The sequence below is a fragment of the Argopecten irradians genome, chromosome 3, assembly GCF_041381155.1.
Source record: "Argopecten irradians isolate NY chromosome 3, Ai_NY, whole genome shotgun sequence".
NCBI classification, from domain to species: domain Eukaryota; kingdom Metazoa; phylum Mollusca; class Bivalvia; order Pectinida; family Pectinidae; genus Argopecten; species Argopecten irradians.
In genome coordinates this window covers 28,208,863-28,228,601 of record NC_091136.1, presented here as the reverse complement: position 1 = coordinate 28,228,601, position 19,739 = coordinate 28,208,863, and the positions used below count along the sequence as shown (strand labels likewise).

The window sequence follows — 19,739 nt, the reverse complement described above, 5'->3', positions numbered from 1 at the left end:
AGCAATATATTATCATATATAATATACATATTATTTATGAAGTTAGTTTACATTGTAAGCAATATAACTTTTAACATAACAACATTTTTCTCCGACCTCCGTGACTGAATACGAAAATTACAGCGACAAACATGGCGACGTCCAAGAAAAAGAAAGTTGTTTCTAAAGATGATTTGAGGCGGTTAATGAAAGAGAAGAAATCAACTGTCGCATCAGCTAAACGCATTGAACATCCATATGCAAAGTAAAACACTTGCGTGTTGTATAAAAATAAGCTGAAAGTATATATGATTTTCAGAAGCATATAGGCCTATTGTACTTTTTATCGCCCCCCCCCCCCCTAAAGAAGTTTGTTCGATCTAATTCCAAACTCTCCTATTTTGGTCTAACAAGTGACAAGTAGGTCTTGGCTTAATGTAAATGTTGGTGTTAGAAATGTCCCCATAAGGAAACCAAAGGTTGTGTTACCTAGGCTTTGATGTTATGTTATCAGGTTATTGCAGTGGAATCGTTGTTACCAAAAACATAAATACATAGAGATTGGAAACTCCATCTTTGACTTTGTTGACAGGGAGAGGGACCTCCGGTTTATAGGCATTTTGCCTTGGCTTACTACTTTTAAGTGTATTCTTTCAAACATGATATTTTTGCATCAAAACAAAGTTTAAACATTATATCATGGTTTGATGTGACCAGTTTTCCGATTGATGTTATTTAATATGATTTTTCAAAGCAGGAAAATAAGCAATTTCACCTGGTTTTTCGAAAATCAGTCATTCAAAACCGGAAGTGCATTTTCTTTTATTAATAGATAAGTTAAATTTTTTTTCTATCCAAAATCGTACTCAAATCATCTGAAAATTACTGAACTTTTATAACCTATCAAAGTTATTCTTTTAAATTCAACTATTTAAGAGTTTATCTAAAAACCCTTAAACACACACAGAGGTACATCTGCGGATCGTAAAATTTGAGGAGTTGCCAATCTCTATGTATATATGTTTCTGTTGTTACCAATAGACATCTTAATAACATACATTTTAAATTTTGCTAATGGAACAGATTTTAAGATTCAGATGATGAAGTAATGTTCGATAGGATTTCTTCCTCAACCAATCAAATTGCAACATATGTACTGTAAAAATATACGTGGCACCAGTGAATATAAGTTTAAGTATCCCCCCACCCCTCGCCTCAAAAAAAAAAAAAAAAAAAAAAAGAATAATATATAATATGAGCTCTTCACTGGAAAAAAATATCTTCTTCTATTCTATCCCTTTTAAGGATCCGGATTTATTGACTTTGATAAATCGGATGAAGTACATAACATCAAAATTATATATGTATACATACATTTTTATAGCTTTTTGTATAATTCAAATATTATAAGGTGGCTGGGAAAGGATATGGAAAATAAAAATTTTTTGCATGCGAATGCAAAGATATTGCGTGTGAAGGCAATAATTATTTCGTGTGAATGCAATAATTTTTGTGTGTGAACGCAATAGTAAACCTGACAATTAACTGATAATTACTCAGTGATATACCTTTGCGTTCACACATACTATTGTTAGGTTCACTCGCATGCAATAATTATTGCGTTTGCATGCAATAATTTTTTCATTTTTCATGTCCTTTCACAGCCACCATAAATCTATGATCATCGATACTAATTAAGGCACAATGTTTATTCACAGCTTGATGCCATTTGATTTAGCTTAAAAGTTGTCTTGATTATGTAAGAGATATGGATTAAATAAATATTGATATTACATGAAAGGATTCGAGTATAAAGTTTTGCTAAGATTAAAAAAAGTTGTGTGTAACAATTAAGATTCTCCTTTTTGTGTTGAAGGTATAACAGTATTGATCAGCTGGTGTGTGTGGTTTGTAACACAGTGATAAAAAGTGGATTGTTGTGGCCAGCCCATCTACAGAGTAAACAGCATAAAGAGGTAAAATACACTTTTGTCTGAGGAATATGATTATAGGCTAAATCTTTCGACATGGCTCAAATAGGCCTTATTAAATTGTTGTATTATTCTGTATTTACATATTACAGAATTATCTGCTCTTGCCGGTTAAATTGTAATTGTGGTGTGTGTGAGTAAAAATCATCCTATTGTTTAGAGATTTGACATCTACCTTCAAAGGCAGACAACTCTATTATGTGGAAAAACAAATATTCACCTGCAGAGTAATATTTGTTGAATTTTGATTCTCTTCTTATTAGTTACCTCACTGAGTGATTTTTAGCCCACCATCATCAGATGGTGGGCTATTCAAATCGCCTTTCGTCCGTGGTCCGTCGTCCGTCCATTAACAATTCTTGTTACCGCTATTTCTCAGAAAGTACTGAAGGGATCTTTCTCAAATTTTATATGTTGGTTCCCCTAGGACCCTAGTTGTGCATATTGCATTTTGGGACCGATCGCTCAACAAGATGGCCGAACAGCGGCCATCTTGGATTTTGATAGTTAAAGTTTGTTACCGTTATTTCTCAGAAAGTACTGAAGGGATCTTTCTCAAATTTCATATGTAAGCTTTCCTAGGACCCTAGTTGTGCATATTGCATTTTGAGACCAATCGCTTAACAAGATGGCCGACCGGCGGTCATCTTGGATTTTGATAGTTAAAGTTTGTTACCGCTATTTCGCAGAAAGTACTGAAGGGATCTTTCTCAAATTTCATATGTAGGTTCCCCTAGGACCCTAGTTGTGCATATTGCATTTTGGGACCAATCGCTCGGCCATCTTGGATTTTGATAGTTAAAGTTTGTTACCGCTATTTCTCAGAAAGTACTGAAGGGATCTTTCTCAAATTTCATGTGTAGGTTCCCCTAGGATCCTATTTGTGCATATTGCATTTTGGGACCGATCGCTCAACAAGATGGGCGACTGGCGGCCATCTTGGATTTTGATAGTTAAAGTTTGTTACAGCTATATCTCAGAAAGTACTGAAGGGATCTTTATCAAATTTCATATGTAGGTTCCCCTAGGACCCAGGTTGTGCATATTACATTTTGAGAAAGATCGGTCAACAAGATAGCCGACCGGGCGGCCATCTTGGATTTTGATAGTTAAAGTTTGTTACCGCTATTTCTCAGAAAGTACTGAAGGGATGTTTCTCGAATGGCATATGTAGATTCCCCTAGGACCCTAGTTGTGCATATTGCATTTTGGGACCGATCAGTTAATAAGATGGCCGACTAGCGTCCATCTCGGATTTTGATAGTTAAATTGTTACCGCTATTTCTCAGAAAGTACTGAAGGGTTGTTTCTCTAATGTCATATGTATGTTCCCCTATGACCCTAGTTGTGCATATTGCATTTTTAGACTGATCGGTCAACATCAGGCTGCCACGCAGCCATCTTGTATTTGGATAGTTATCACTATTTGTCTGCAATTACTGAAGGGTTATCTTTCATATTTCATGCATAGTTTCCCCTTGGGCTTTAGTTGTGCATAGTACCTTTGGGACTGATTGGTCAACAAGATGGCCAACCTGTCGCCATCTTGGATTTCACCGCTGATTCTCAGAGAACAATGAAGCGATTTGTCTTAAATATCATATGTTGTATATTTGAAAAAGTTTGAAAAGCAGGGAAAAGATCCTTCTTTCCATTGTCAGACATAGATCATTCTATGGTGGGCGCCAAGATCCCTCTGGGATCTCTTGTTTAAATATGATTTTTATTAATTATCTGTCTTGTAATCACAGAAACTTACTCAAGTGAAGCCTGCACCAGAAACATTTACCAGTGGTGTGAAGAGGTCTTTCCCTCAGCAATCCAACAGTCATGAAGACTCTAAAAGACTCAGAGGTATGTACTAAATCTGTGTATGTATAGATATACATTTTTGTTTTTATAATATTAAAATGGGTGCAGGTCATGTAACATGTGCATTCTATACTATTTTTTTTAATGTGTATTCGTTATATATACAAATTTAAATAAGTTGAATATAAGAAAATTAGAAAATAAAAAAAAATCGATCTAAATGCTTTGAGTTGTCATTTGAGCTTGTAATATGATTTTTATCCAATTACTGATTTCGTAAACTTTGCTTTTATGACAGGGAATGGGCAGCCAGCAAAGTGAGTATAAATTTATTTTTTCCTACAGCAAATTTATGTAAAAATCGTTAAACATGTAGAAAAGAAATATAACATTTGTTGCACATTATCATCAAATAATCTTTTATTCATTTTTTATACAATGTATATTCAGTTTTACTTAGTAAGTGAATACAAAATGAGAGTGTAGTTTGTACTAAAACAATGCCTACTAAATGCTTTTTCAGACTACCATCAGATTTCTTTGACAGTAAAGCCAGTAATAAATCAAGTATACTTAAACATCCTGGACTGGCATCTTACTCATCCTCTTCCTCAGAGGATGAGGCTGAAGTAAAGACGACCCCCAAACCCAGTTCTACTAACACTGTGTCAAGTGTTCCTGGCCTTCCTCCAGGTTAGTGTGTACATTGATCAATGACTAGACAGATTTTAGCAAATTAGCAGTTCATTAATCAAAATACAATTTACAGGAATATTTGAATTATTCTTTTAACATTTCATTTTCAATTGATTAGACAATGGTACAAAATCTACTTTAAATAATATCTTAGTATATGGAAATAAACATTTTCTCCCAAACAAACTCCAATGTATACAAAAAATAGTGATTTAAACACTGAAAGTAATACTTCTTATCCCTAATAAACTATCAGTTTCACTGTAATACTACCGAGTATGTAATGGTAGATGCCATTTTCTCTTTGGTATTAATTCACATGATTGGTTGTCCATTGTCAATTTCTAATAGTCGAAAGCCATAGTGATCTTTCTTATCATTATTTTTTCCCATTTTGTATGTGATATATAACTTGACTGTAAATGAAAACAATTACATACCTGTAGTACATGTTTAAACAGAATATCTCAATTGTAAGTTCATTCTTTTTATAGACTTCTTCAATGCAAAATCAAGCAGCAAACAAGATGAAGAAGAAAAAACTAAAGCAGATACACTGGCTGAGGTTCTTCCAGAGGGATTTTTTGATGATCCAAAAACTGATGCCAAGGTTAGTTGCATTCTTCTTTGTTATATTCATATATGGATTACAGAAACCGTTCATTCCTCCTGGGTGTGATAAGCCTGTTCAGGGAAATACACCGATGCACAATTAATGTTATCATGCCTGTCTAAGAAATTACAATTTGATGCATTGTTATGTAATGAAATACCAAACCTGGAAATAGAAGACATAATATTTTTTAGCAAGTAATTTCTAATAAATAATGTCACATTAGGGAAAAATACTTTCATATGCTGGGTATGAATTAAAGGATATTCCACCCTCAGACTCGCTAAATTAGGTAAAACCCTTTCCTTTTGTTTTATCTAATTTATTGACACTTTTGAAGGAAAATTCCTTTCCTTCTTACCCTAAAATGAACGATTCTTGTTATCTTGTACTTATCCTGTGCGAAACCTATTATTGCTCTTTGCTGCTTAATTACCAGGTTCGTAATGTAGAATATAAAGACAAGATGGAGGAGGAATGGGAAATGTTTCAGCGAGCAATGAAAGAAGAAAATCATGTAAGTATCTGTCTGTCTGATCATGAAATAGTCTACTCCTATTCATAAAAAAATATATACATATAGTTTCATAGCTATGGTATGATGCATTGAAGTGTATGTATTGAAATTTGCTCAAAAATTAATGTAATCAAAATAAAACACCTCAAGTACAAGATTGATTGCCATGGTGGAAAAGAAGCAGTTTTGAATTTTTAACCTAAAAGTGAAACATTCCACCACTTTCATTATCAGGTATCTGAGGCCATCATGGACGAGGAGGATGAACAGGCAAATGTAGATAGAAATATTGATGAAATAGACGACCAAATGTAAGTCATACCAGTGTATGTTTGGTTCTACGAGGTGTATAAAAACAGCTGGGAAATATTGTAACTACGGTAATAATTGTAACCTACCCGGTAATGAATTTCAATCATTTTACTATTTCACTTGATTTGTATTGAATGTACATTGTGCCTTTGAATAAGACAATAGTTCATCAGTTTCAATGCTCAGTACATGGGAGGGATTATCTGTCTTTGCCAAACTGTATGAAGGTCTTTTAAAATTTTCAATTTACAAATACTTCTGAAAAAAATTCTAAAAGCGTAGCCAACTGTATTAAAATGGTTTGGTTACAGTAATCGCTGGAATGAAATCAACAAACTGCAGATAAAAAAGGAGGAGATAATGTCAAATAAAGGATCGAAGGGTGTCGAGTCAAACTCTGATAGTGACGGAGACGCAGAGGATCAGGAGCTTCAGGAATTCATGGACTGGCGGTCTAAAAAATCATGGAAATGAGGACTTAGCTCATCAAACAGTATTTTCAATGCTGATTAATGATCACTGCTATGAACCCGACGACTGCAGGACGTCAACTACATGTGAAGCATTAACTTACTTCAGTAGTCAGAGCTGTTCAGTATATTTCTGGTGTTGGTGTTCCGATAATCATGGTCCAATAATCTCAGGAATCTGTACTAATTTTGAGTATAAATAATATGTTGCTGGAATTGGTGTTTTAAATCAGGTATGAGAGCTCTGGACCGAATGATTAGTTATCATGATTGATACATTTCACATGTAGATCAACTCTCTTTGGAAATGGCCATAACCATGATATGGGGACCAAAAACAATAAAATTCATCTGGGGTAAAGAATGTTACAATAAAGAATTCTTCTCTTAAGATGGTGAAAGACCCGATAGTCGAGTTGTAGATATACTGCATATACTACATAATCAGCAAGTAGATTTCTAACTGCAGGAACTTGATGTACAAGACAAGGCCATTATTCAGGACCATGATAATGTGACCAGAATTCTTGTCAGACATATCAAGTACTTGATATTTTAAGTGTCAAGTGTGTCAATTACTTGAGCAAGCGATTATTGTTATCACAAATATTGGCTTCAGAATGAGTCAAATAAAAGATAGAAAACATCTATTTCTTTAGTTGTTACTAATTCTGTGTTCAAAATTTCAATACATTTTAGCATACATGTAGTTAAACAAACGAATTTTTCACATATATCTATAAGCAAGTCATTCAAACACAATAATTGAATTATTGTATTAAAAATTATGAAATGTTTGAATCATAGTATAGCCAGTTCGTGAAAATTTGAAACAGCTACTCAGTAAATTTAATTTTCTCGTTTTAAAATTACAAAAAATTTGACCCACCATATGAATCATACTCATAGTGCATCAAAAAAGCAACAGCAGGGCCATTTTCGATTATGCGGTTTGACTGTTTGGACCTTGTTGTTCAGTTATGAATTAAAGACGAACCTGGTGATTTTATATTGTTTTTCAGACGAGCCTTGACAAAGCCATCACAGGCTTGTATAAAATACTGCAGGTCCGTCAGGATTTATACTTGAAATAATGACCTTTTTAAACGGTCGAACCAAACAGTCATTCCAAATAAATGAAAACGGCCCTATATTCAATTTTGCAACAGAAAAAATACAAGTCTTAACTCAAGGTACTGTCTTACAGTTTATTTTGTTGTAATAAAATAGATAAAACTTTTAACTGAACTATGCATGATCAAAATCTAAACTAAATTCTAAGGCGAAGACAAGAATGCAATAATGACAGAATAAGGATAAAAGGACTTCCTATATAGTAGAGGAAAGAAAAAGGAATTGTACATAGTGATAAAAAGTGTATTGTAATTAATAGTAAGTGTTAAATGACTTACTAACAAAGGCCTAAAAGCTAGAAGATTTTGTAGATTGGTAAAGCTCATGTACACCTGGGTAGGTGTTGATCGTTAACAACATGTCAAATGCTTATGAATGTTCCATCATATTTTACTGAGGAAACAATGTTTTTTGTGCACAACCTATTGACATGACATTCAATACCTACCATAAGGAGTAAATAACTCTGTAATATATAAAGATGGGTAGAAATTAAATTCATGTTCATAATCAATTAATGTATAGAATAGTTATACAAAAACATACAAGATCATGATCAGAATAGTTAACCTTAAAGTTTATGAGAAATCAATTAGATTATCCACATGATATTTCATCATGCATATGTATACAGTATGAATGCCAGTTAAATTTAGCTACAAAATTCTGAGAGCATGACAACTGCACGAGCAGCAAGTGGAGTTCTGCTCAAGAGGAACTTTAAAAATTGCTTGAAAGGATTGATAGAAGTTATGTGTATGGATACAACATGGAAATGATCACCTGTACTTTTACTTCATTGAGAGTCTCAGGTGATCAAGAGAATACTTACAACTAAGTCATGTATATACTATATAGGATAAATTGTTACACTAAAGATAGAGCTTTTCAAAATATACATTACATTAGGAGAAAACATTTATGAAATTATCAAATAACACTAGAGTTGAAGAAGAATATACCACCTAGGTCAAATTAACTAATACATTATATTCCTATATTTGTCTTGATATTTAGAATTTCAGTAGAATATGCCAACATATACAAATGTAATTATGTGTCCACTCTTTCTTCTTGAAAGAAAATATGACACAGGTGAATTCCTTCCAGAGTATGCTGATTACAGAATAGTTATAGTAGTTATTGAAAACATTCACCTTAATACAGACATTTATTAATAAGAGGTGGCGAATATAATTTCATATCAAAAGGAACCAATAGATAGAGATGTAGCTCCTCTCTGATAGATGATGGTTATCACATACCTATTAGTAAAGTGTTGCCGTTAGTGAAAAAATCTTAATTGACATAAAGTAGAAAATAATGGCTACATAATATTCTATATAAAGATAACTGTCATTCAACAGCTTAAAGCATCTACATGTACCTAGACTCCAAACCCTGTAGTTTATTGAATAAGTCATAAAGATGTTAATAATTAACAAAACTGGAGACCCAGGGTGTAGTTATAAGTAGATGTTTTACTGGATAGCCCATTATTTCAATATTACTGAAAAGCTTATTTTTTTAGCGTACTGATTTTATTAACATTCTAATCAAATCATGACAGATCTGGAAAATAATCAATTGGCACAAGAGTAATTGTAGTAATCTTTTTTTTCAAACTTAAACATATGACAATTAAAGATGCTCCACCGCCGACAGAGCATAAATGATATTAATCATTTGAACAATAATTAGTGTTTAATCGTGTATATATATGCCTAATTAACACACAAAAAATAATATAAAATAATTTATTTCGCCTTTAGTGCATGCGCAATCAGTACTTCATTCCATATAGGATATAGTGTCACGGAATTTTTTCGGGATGCAATTAATTATTTTTCAAATTTTTAACTTGAAGTAGAATTAGAAGCTCAAACTTTTAAATGGTGGTAATGGTGTAAAGTAAGTAACTTTTGTAACTGAAGAAAAATACTAAATCGTCTGCTACCGTTTTTATAGTGAAAAAATACCATTTTGTCAGCGGTGGAGCATCTTTAATATTGAAAAACAATTAAAACTGCCATTGTCAGACTAAAATGTGCTGATGTAAATTGAACATTTATAAATTATGCAAATTCTAAAATAGTATGCATCTCTGAAACATAGTTCAAGCACACACACACTAATTTATAGTTTCTAATACTGATCTAGAAAGCAAATCTTCAGTTTTGACAGAACAAGAGTGATTTGGTTATACAAATGTAATACAGATTTATCATGCTTTATCTTAAAATGAAACAAAACTGGTCATGATTTAGGCTTAAGTTTTCCCATTAAATTAATGACAGAACATGATATGAAATGTGAGGCAATCATAGATCGATACTTGACGAATTGTGCAATTAAATATAAGACTTAGAGAGTTTACTTTGGTATAGTTTTTACATAATTAGAATATTATAAGAAGGATTTACAGAATCAACATGCATATTACTGGTTTATGATTTTCTATAAACGTTAAAATTATTCAACTTTTATCATCAAATTTTTGTATAAAAAACGATGATGTGTTGAAATACCTTTTCCTTTGCAAAGGATAAAAAAACCCACATTATTACTAGTCATGGCTTCATTTGACAGTGTTTATCATTTTAAAATTCATAGATATTATGAATAGCCAGGTAACCTCATTGGAATGTGTTTCTGTTTCAGCATTTATTGTTGACGGTGACAAAACAACTGACTTAGATGATTTCCAATCGGAAAAATAAATCATATCTTATTGCTTGAGAAACAAATTCGGTGATACATGCATTACATTCTGGGTTTGACCTCTTATTGGCAACCTATATCAGAACTTCATCAACATTGATTCTAACATGATGCCATCGCCCAATATTAACAACAGAGTGATAGACCTTTTGAGGTTGTGATGATCTAACATAAAGTATTATTAAAACAGACTAGAAAATTTGTCAAATTTAAATGCATTGATGTTAACTGGAAGTTTTTATTTTAGATATTATGTAAAAGTATACATACATGTTTCAGTAAGTGGCTACTTGGCAGACAATATACCTGATTAGAATAAGAATAGTATAAAATTGGACATTATAATATTGATCAGTATTGTCAGTTATATCTGACCCCAAGTTGTAGACCAGGGGGAAATAATTCACTACAGTTTTAAAGTTATCTGCCATTAATATCCTCATTTCTCGGCCTTCAATAGGTGTATTTTCTTTGGCCTATTAAACACTAATTTGTGAATTATCCTATACATAGTATACTAAAATGATTATTCCATATAATTCACATCATTTGAAAATATAAGTACTTGGTTAGAATCATTTCAGAAAAACTTCAAGAAACTGAAGTTTCAGGAAACTAAATACTGTTGATGGAATTCATGATATACATGTATTAAAAATATGAGTAAACTATCATATTCAATAATGACAATGATGGGAATTCAGGAAAAACTATACAGCAGTGAAAAAAGCTCAATGACATATAGTTTTCTATTCTAAAGTGCATAATAATTGATATAAACCTATAATTAACCTATTCCTTTTAATGTATTATCTAATACAAAATGTGTTGTGTAATATAGTATCACAAAACATCTTCAACAGTTTCATAAAATATCTTCTTCCAGCTGAATAGACTTATTTCATACATTGAAACACTATTCACAGCTTCATAAGACATACACTGCACATACATATTTTCTATAGAATTGCCTTAATTCCTTTAAAGGCCCATTCCCATTTTAAAAATTAAAAGCCGTTTTGGAAAGGTAGTGGGCCTTTAATATTTCTATGTTTCTTAGCTAAAAATGTATGATACTGGAATATGAAATTGCTATGTAGAATATTCTTAGTTAGTGATGGAGCAGGGTAGGTCAGCCTCTGTGTTGCTAATAGATACCCCCAGACCACTACTGGACACTACTGGGGCCGTAGATATATTGTCCTGTGAGGTACCCTCCCCTGGCTGGATGCGGCGGGCATAGTCCTTGGCTTTATCTCTGCAAAGTAAATAATATTTTTGTGTAACTATTATTTCAGCATTTTGTGAAATATTAATTTTGGTGGCATTTATTTTTCAAATACTATATCTTTGTAGACATCAGACTTTTCAAAAAGTACATGCACAAATTACACTGGTGCACAAATTACAAAGTTTTTACAGTACATTGTATTCACATTTGAGAATACCTATACCTTTACATATTTGCTGTACTGCACACTACTATCAAATTTTCATTCTTTGGGCCGCAGCAAATTGAAATGAAGCATTTTTTTTAATTTTTTTTTTTTTTATGGTAAAGGTTAATGCTTACTTATATGGTTGTTGTTCATGTGGTGACATGTTCCTCCAGGCATGGCCCATCATTTTACTGATATGGGAAGTGTGGATTCCAGGGTTAGCACTGTAACAAATGGATGTTACAACAAATAAGAGATGGGATTGACTAAGAGGTAAAAGGTACCAATTTTATACACATGTAGTCTGGTCACAGATTTTGATAAGACCAAAATCTTGAAAAGGGGCAATAACTCTTTCAAAATTAACAACTATGGAAAAGAAGTACATGTACATATAAATATACTGAAAATTTATATTTATTGAACATGTATATTTATTAAATTTAAAAGCTTTCCAAGACATTAATAGGTCTGAATAAGAGTTTTTTCTTTTTTAACTTAAATATTTTCATACTCGATAAAGGTTCGTCTGTTGAGTCTACTGAACATCATGAAGCCATTCATCCAAGTTGTCTTACGGTGGTCTATCTTAATTGGCTGGTTCATGGCTAAATGCTGGTCATTCCTTGAAAAGAACAATACATGCTTAATGAGTAACAATATTGTTAAAAACAATTCTGAAAAAATCATCTGTTCAGCTAAAAGTTAAATTAAACTTGAATTGTTTTGAAAGTTTAAAGGTTTTAAACACATTTCATTTCTAAGATCTATGTGCCATACTTTTCATTCTGAATAATCATGAAAACTTGTATCATGTTATTCAGCGCCAAAAGTTATCAACATTATGAGAATTGAAAGACATCCTATGCAGGTGTTATTGTTAAGAAAAAAAGTCAAAATTGTTTAGCAGCTATGGCTCATATAATTTATGGTGCAGCATGTTTTAGGGTACCTACGTTTGATCTGCCTGAGAAGTGTCGGCAGGGGAGGAATATAGCTGAGCCTCTATTTTGGCAGCCTCTGCTTTCTGTCTGCGAGTGATGGCAGTGTTGTGGAACTTCCAGATGTAGGGTACATAGGACACAAAGTCTTCATCAACTGTTTTAATGACAGTATAACCAGGCTAATACATTCACAGTAATTTTACTTTGCAATCTTTGAAATAAAATCAAATAATGAGTACAAGGTATTTTTATGCAAGGCAAGGAGTGAATGTTAATTCTTTTAATTTTTGAACTTTTGTTCTCTGGCATTTTGCAAAGAAGGGTATGAACAATTATCTTTCAAATGTGGCATACAAATATATGAATAAGTACTTGATATTTTAAACAGTTGGTATGATATAACTAAGGTGTAACTTACTTTTGGAAGGTCTGACCATGGGAGGGCGAACTCGTGGCTTTTTGTGTTTTGGTATCACCAGGGGCATAGGTTGATCTTCGTCACTATCTGTTGATTCCATAGTGGACTGACTGCCAAAGTTTGTCAGGTTATGGAATGGTGAGCGGTGAGGGGTATATTGCTTTCGTTTATTTTTCAGTTTTAAGGTACTTTTGTCTGGTGTACGGAGAATGTCAGCTTCCTGTGACTGATAGGGTGTCACCTGGTGAAAGGTGCGGAAGCCAAAGCTGTCATGCAGTGTGGAATGAACACGAGGACTTGGTGTGGTGGGAAGGACACATTCTGGAGATATGGTCCTCATCTCGTGGGCGTTTTCCCATTGCTCAACAAAGTCTTTCTTGTCACTTCTTATTCCAAAATCTGTGAGGCTTTCCTGCAATGTAAGTGGATGAAAGAAGGAACACCAATTTGAATTCCTGTTTGTATGATTTCATGCCTTTCATAAGACACCAACCAGTAAACATTTTCATTACGTTTGAGCTTTGCCCAAAGTACCATTTCATTCTCCTTAGTTTAACAAATCCTGCTTTTGATAATCTTACTATAAAGTGATTGCCATCATCATTCATTTACCTATTCAATTATCATTTTGAAATAGTTACATTTTCATTGCAATCTTGTTTTGTAAACTTAGCAAACGCAGTTGGCATCTAGTTCATTGCATATCTGCAAAGTGTTTATTTTGATGTTATTTTCATCTTGACATTACAAGACTTCTTCATTGTATTGACTATTATTATATCTTTAATTGGACTAACCATTGCTCGAACCTTTGGACTCAGCAAGACATATTTAGACCTTGCTCCAAGAGGACTTGACATCAACTCAAATGCATCAGGGAAGTTGTCAAGGGTTGTTGATGTGGGAAGTATGTCTTCAGGCTTCAACAAATTAATACAGTATACAGGTATTAAACTATGCAGATCTTTATACTTCTAATTAATCAGTCATGATACTTAAATAGAGGTTCTGTCTCTATGTAAGGCATTTCAGCATCAGAAATAGCATAATATTTTATGTCTTTAAGATCTATTCCATGCGCTTGACAATGATGTGATGTCATTCTTACATGCGGTGATTATTGTAGACAACATCATTCATTTTGATGCATTACTATGCTCCTATAATGGTGGCACTTTGGAAATATTTCTATATGACTGCATTTTCATATGAGAATTCATTAAAGAATGGGAGAAAAAGAATCAAAAATGGGTCTGTCGGGTGGACAGGAATATCTCAACCTTCGAGTCGTGAAGATAATGGCTGTCAACCCTTGGCAAGCCCCGGGTTGACAAGACAAATTTTTTCACTCAGATTGACCCTGTCCACCTGACAGGCCCATGTAAGATTCTATCAATATAACACAGTTTATATGAAACATTTAAGTTTCCTATTAATTAGTACACTTCATTATTTAAAAGGGGAAATCTACATACAAAATAAGCAGGTGTGTCTTCCATGCTGGATGGTGCTGTACAGGCATTGTTGTCAAGAAATACATCCATATTATCTGAAATTAATTTATAAAGCCACATTGATGACAGGAAATCCTAGATGGGAGGATCACTTACCTTAACAAATTCTGACAGGCATTGATTTCAGAATGGGATTATCATGCTTGGGAGCTACTCTACAGTTATAGAACATGAAGGTCATTCACAAGGTTTGTGTAATGTACAACAGCAATGAAGGTAATGTTAATTTATAACAAGGTAAATTAGTGAAGCTCTTTAGAATTAATAGAAATGGCTGTTTGATGACTTAATAGTGCGTAATATCAAAAGATGGATTTTAAAAAGCACTGTACATCGTAGTTTTTAATATTTAAAAATCTAACAAAAAGTTTAATACCTCCATACGGCTTCTGAATACAGTGAAAATCCATTGCACTGCTGAAGCTGTTACATTCTATCGGCTCTTCTTTGACTTTGGGAGGTTCCAGATCACTTGATTCTATGTTCTGTGTGATTTCCAGGGCAGCATTATCAGTGGTGGAGTCAATAGTAGGTGAGGATACCTTCAGATGCCGTTTGACAATGGGATCTAGCCTTTTTAGCAACTTATTCCGTGTCTTAGATTAAATACAAAATAAGTGTGTTACAAAGTGATTCTTTCTTGATCTGACAATGATCATTAAAAAGAAAAAGAAAAAATAAAATTAAAAAAAACTAAATTAAAAATTGAAAAAAAAGTAATAATGACAATGCATAGTAGACTACAAATTTGTTCTGATATAAAACATTTCATTTTACTCATCCAGTTCTAAAACAGTTCACAGATTAAAATACACTCTATTTTTTGTGTTATATCTGCGTAACATTATTAAGTTATTCCTTACATGAAAAATCATACTGTACCACTAGCTATTATGCTAAATAAGGTTTGATATTCATTTTTACCCGATATGGTCTTGTACAGGTGCTAATGCTTTCCTTCAAACTCGCTTTCAGTCTGTTGGTTTTAGTTAATCCACCTGTTGATACTTTTGCTTTTGATCTATCTAGAAAACCAAGAAAGGGACAAAATATACATTTAATAAAATTTAGTGATATACGTGTAATAATCAAATCAGTGTAGAAATAGGATCAACTCAGAAAATTGAAAGAATAGTAAAGATATCTAAAAAAAACCCAAAAAACAAGGACATAGTCATTCAGATCCCCCGCCAATGGAGATATCAAAGCTGAAGTAAGTTTGATTGTGGAGACTTATGTGTATGAAAAAAAAAACAGGAAAAAGGAAGTTGAGCTAAAGAAAGATGGAGTATAATTCAAGTGGAGCGGGGCTGCAATTGTTGAATCAGGTATACAGCCTTGACATTTATATTAGACTATATACACAAAGATGGGTGGAGTTTTGCAAAGTAACATTTACCATTTACCATGATATTTTCAGCAATGTTTCCATGGTAACGGAAAAAGTGCAAAAAATGAAAACCTAAAAATAGCAAAAGGTACTACTAGACCATAAAAAGAAAGTGTCTATGAAGTTTCATGGAAATATCTCTGCTTGTTTTAGAGTTATGCTCCGGAAATGAACTTGCTACAAAAATATGATATTTTCAGCAATGTTTCTATGGTTACAGAAAAAAGCATAAAAAGTGAAAACCTAAAAATAGCAAAAGGCACTACTAGACCATAAGAACAATGTGTCTATGAAGTTTCATGGAAATATCTCTGCTGGTTTTAGAGTTGTGCTCCGGAAACGATTCTTACACAAAAATCTGCCATTTTCAGCAATGTTTCCATGGTTACAGAAAGAAGTACAAAAAGTGAAAACCTAATAATAGCAAAAGGCACTACTAGACCATAAGACTAATGTGCCTATGGAGTTCCGTGCATATATCTCAACTGGTTTTCCAGTTATGCTGCAGAAACGAACCTGGTACAAAAATATGATATTTTCAGCAATGTTTCCATGGTTACGGAAAAAGTGCAAAAAATGAAAACCTTAAAATAGCAAAAGGCACTACTAGAACATAAGAACAATGTGTCTATGAAGTTTCATGGAAATATCTCTGCTGGTTTTAGAGTTGTGCTCCGGAAACGATTCTTACACAAAAATCTGCCCTTTTCAGCAATGTTTCCAAGGTTACAGAAAAAAGTACACAAAGTGAAAACCTTAAAATAGCAAAAGGCACTACTAGACCATAAGACCAATGTGTCTATGAAGTTTCGTGGAAATCTCTTCTGGTTTTCCAGTTATGCTCCGGAAACAAACCTGGTACAAAAATATGATATTTTCAGCAATGTTTCCATGGTTACGGAAAAAATGCAAAAAATGAAAACCTAAAAATAGCAAAAGGCACTACTAGACCATAAGACCAATATGTGTATGAAGTTTCGTGGAAATATCTCTACTTGTTTTAGATTTATGCTCCGGAAACCTTTTGTACGGACGGACAGACGGACGGACATTCTGTAAGCTGTTGGTGAAATTATAGGACCATGGTAGTGATAAAGTACATTTGGAGCCGAATAAAGGCCATTTCTCCTAAAACATTTAGCTGTATTTTCCCAATTTTATATGAACATTTTCCATAATAAACAAAAATTCTCTAAAATATATGTTTCAAGAAAGGTGTGCAATGTAGTTTTTTCCAATCCAAAAGGTACAGGCCTCTGAAATAATCGAGTTAGAAAATCACTGCATGTACTGTGGTTACTGAGAAGTAAGTCAAAGAGTTACCACATTCAACTGTTAATTTAAAGTAAGTTTTATATGACCATAAAATCACTTAAAATCTTGGACTACATTAATGGATTTTAAACACATAATTATGAACAACGTACCTGCATTAGGCTGCCACTGATCAGTAAGGAGGTTTGTAGGGAGTCTTAGCTGTGAAATTCTGAATCCTAAGTTATCACATACACTCTGTAGTGTATTTTCCAAGTAGCAGATATAAGCAATGATCCTTTGCATCATCACCACCTGAGGACAATCAATTAAAAAATTCAAATCTTAACAAAGAGATCTCAGACAAGAATTTACCCTCTCATAATCAAATCATCTGCATCTGTCCAATAGAAAAAACTATGTAATTTTCATTTGCTTATCTTCATTCTTTTTTAATTCTCTTATCCATTCGATATGTGAATCTTGGACACAATGTGACATTGATGTCAAAAATCTAACACAGACATTAGGGGGAAAACAGTACATGTATTTTTAATACTTTGGCCCATTTTAACTAATAATCTTGAAGAACCAATATGTGTGATATTTTAGACAGAGTTAACCTTTGAATATACAGAAGTTCACATACAATAAAACTTGTTGATAACAATTTCTCAGCTGAATTAGAGTAATATAGTGTCTCTCCTTAATTTGAAACTCTAGACATGTGACTGTCTCTAGACATGAGAAAAAAATAATCAATGACTTAATATTATATAGTCATTGGTGGTAAGTCAAACTGTTTTTTACACTCTATTGATTAAACAGGGATAGACTTTAATTTTTTGAGCCACTATCCATTTTTGGAATGTAAGTAAAATTAAAAGCAATCAAATTCATTGATATTTATTATGTTTATAATATATTTATTGTATGTCATAATATGAAATGTTGAACATTTTTAGTGTCATTGTAGTGTAGTGTAACAAGCTGTTTTCAATCGGAATGTGGCAGTTTGCGCAAAGAAAAACTATAGCTACGTATGTTTAAAGTGTCACTTGCTTTTGTTTAGTCTTCTAAGGCAAACATACATTGTTTGGATTATATGAGAATGACAAATGATGCACTTGCTCGCCAAAAATCGCAAGTACAATATTTTTCAACTCACCATATCAAAAATCAACTTGCATTTTAGCCAGTGTGTGAGTGTTAATTTCGAACCCTGTTCAATTCAGTCCTGTAATTAAAATACTTTTGAAAATCTTACCTTTGTTTCTTTCAGAAAGTTTCCAATCCCAGGAACTTTATTGCAAACATTCATCATGGACTTGTTTAGTGTGTGATGTCTTACTCTACATTAAATATAAATACACATAACAGGAAATTGTTTCAGTCCCTCTATATTTTTAACTTATTACCATGGTAAAATTTCATTAACAACAACTGTTTTCAAGAGAAGACTAAGGTAGGCTATGCCTGATGTCTAATCCTTTTGACACATAATATCTTTTGTCAATAGAATATTTGGAAATTTTTAAAAACTGTTTTCAGTGCATAAAACAGTGTGTATAATAGTTTTGAAACAAACAAATTCATGGAATTCATATCCCCTGCTTTCGTTAATGACAGGCCCATTAAGTCCGCCAAATAGGGTCCAATGAAAGTGCCAATCGCACTTGGCCAAGGCTCTGAGACATTTAACCATGTTACCAAGTTTTGAGAAAATCCAGTAATATTTAGTTATTGAACAAAAACATATGAAAATAGTGTTTTTTATTAATGAAAGGTTCATAACTCAGCCAAATAGGGTCCAATCAAATTCTGGATCAAACTTGGCCAAGACCCTGAGACATATAACCATGGTACCAAGTTTCGAGAAAATATGGTAATATTTGCAAAAGTTATTGAACAGAAACAGGGACAAAAATGGCACTTTTTGTTATTCAAAGGCCATAACTCAGCCAAATAGGGTCCAATCAAAGTCCCGATTAAACTTGACCAATGCCCTAAGACATTAAACCATGTTACCAAGTTTCGAGAAAATCTGGTAATATTTGCAAGTTATTGAACAGAAGAGACGAGAATGGTGTTTTTGGTTTATCAAATGCCAAATAGTCTGATGAAAGTGCCGAGCATTCTCAACCGAGCCCTTGGCACATTGAACCATGTGACCAAGTTACAAAAAAGAAATCGTTTAAGATTTGTGGCAGTTATTGCATGGGCACCGTTACAGACAGACAGACATACAGAAAAACCCAAATTAATATCCCCTGTTTCGGTAAAAGTGGGGGATAATAAATTATTTCCTAATTTATTGTGTCTATATCATTTATTGCATTAATATACAGTATTCAAAATTTCACCTCTCATTCTGCCGATGCCTTTCAATGCGTAACAGTGTATTAGGAGTTCTGTCATTCTTCTGCTTTATCCTCATCAGTTTGTTGGTGACAGGCGATATTATGTTTGGAGTTCTATTCAACTGTGATGTCAGTTTGTTAGATCTATACATTGCTGGAACCATCCTTCTGGGTC

At 33.1% G+C, this 19,739-nt stretch overlaps 2 protein-coding genes across 2 annotated transcripts; one reads left to right on the top strand and one right to left on the bottom strand.

The window, feature by feature from the left end:
• The first annotated feature begins 118 nt into the window (after nt 1–118).
• LOC138318093 (zinc finger protein 830-like) lies at nt 119–7,036 on the top strand. Its single transcript, XM_069260192.1, has 9 exons — nt 119–244; nt 1,856–1,955; nt 3,722–3,824; nt 4,081–4,099; nt 4,306–4,475; nt 4,973–5,088; nt 5,531–5,608; nt 5,843–5,919; nt 6,232–7,036. Exons 1-9 carry the CDS (start codon nt 132–134, stop codon nt 6,392–6,394), a joined length of 939 nt encoding a protein of 312 aa, XP_069116293.1. The 5' UTR covers nt 119–131; the 3' UTR covers nt 6,395–7,036.
• A 4,217-nt stretch (nt 7,037–11,253) lies between these two features.
• Nucleotides 11,254–19,739, bottom strand: LOC138318092 (uncharacterized). Its single transcript, XM_069260191.1, has 12 exons — nt 19,568–19,739; nt 18,472–18,556; nt 17,378–17,519; nt 15,485–15,585; nt 14,937–15,156; nt 14,522–14,595; nt 13,844–13,966; nt 13,047–13,458; nt 12,641–12,782; nt 12,199–12,309; nt 11,819–11,908; nt 11,254–11,503 (listed from the first exon to the last, which is right to left on the bottom strand). Exons 1-12 carry the CDS (start codon nt 19,726–19,728, stop codon nt 11,353–11,355), a joined length of 1,812 nt encoding a protein of 603 aa, XP_069116292.1. The 5' UTR covers nt 19,729–19,739; the 3' UTR covers nt 11,254–11,352.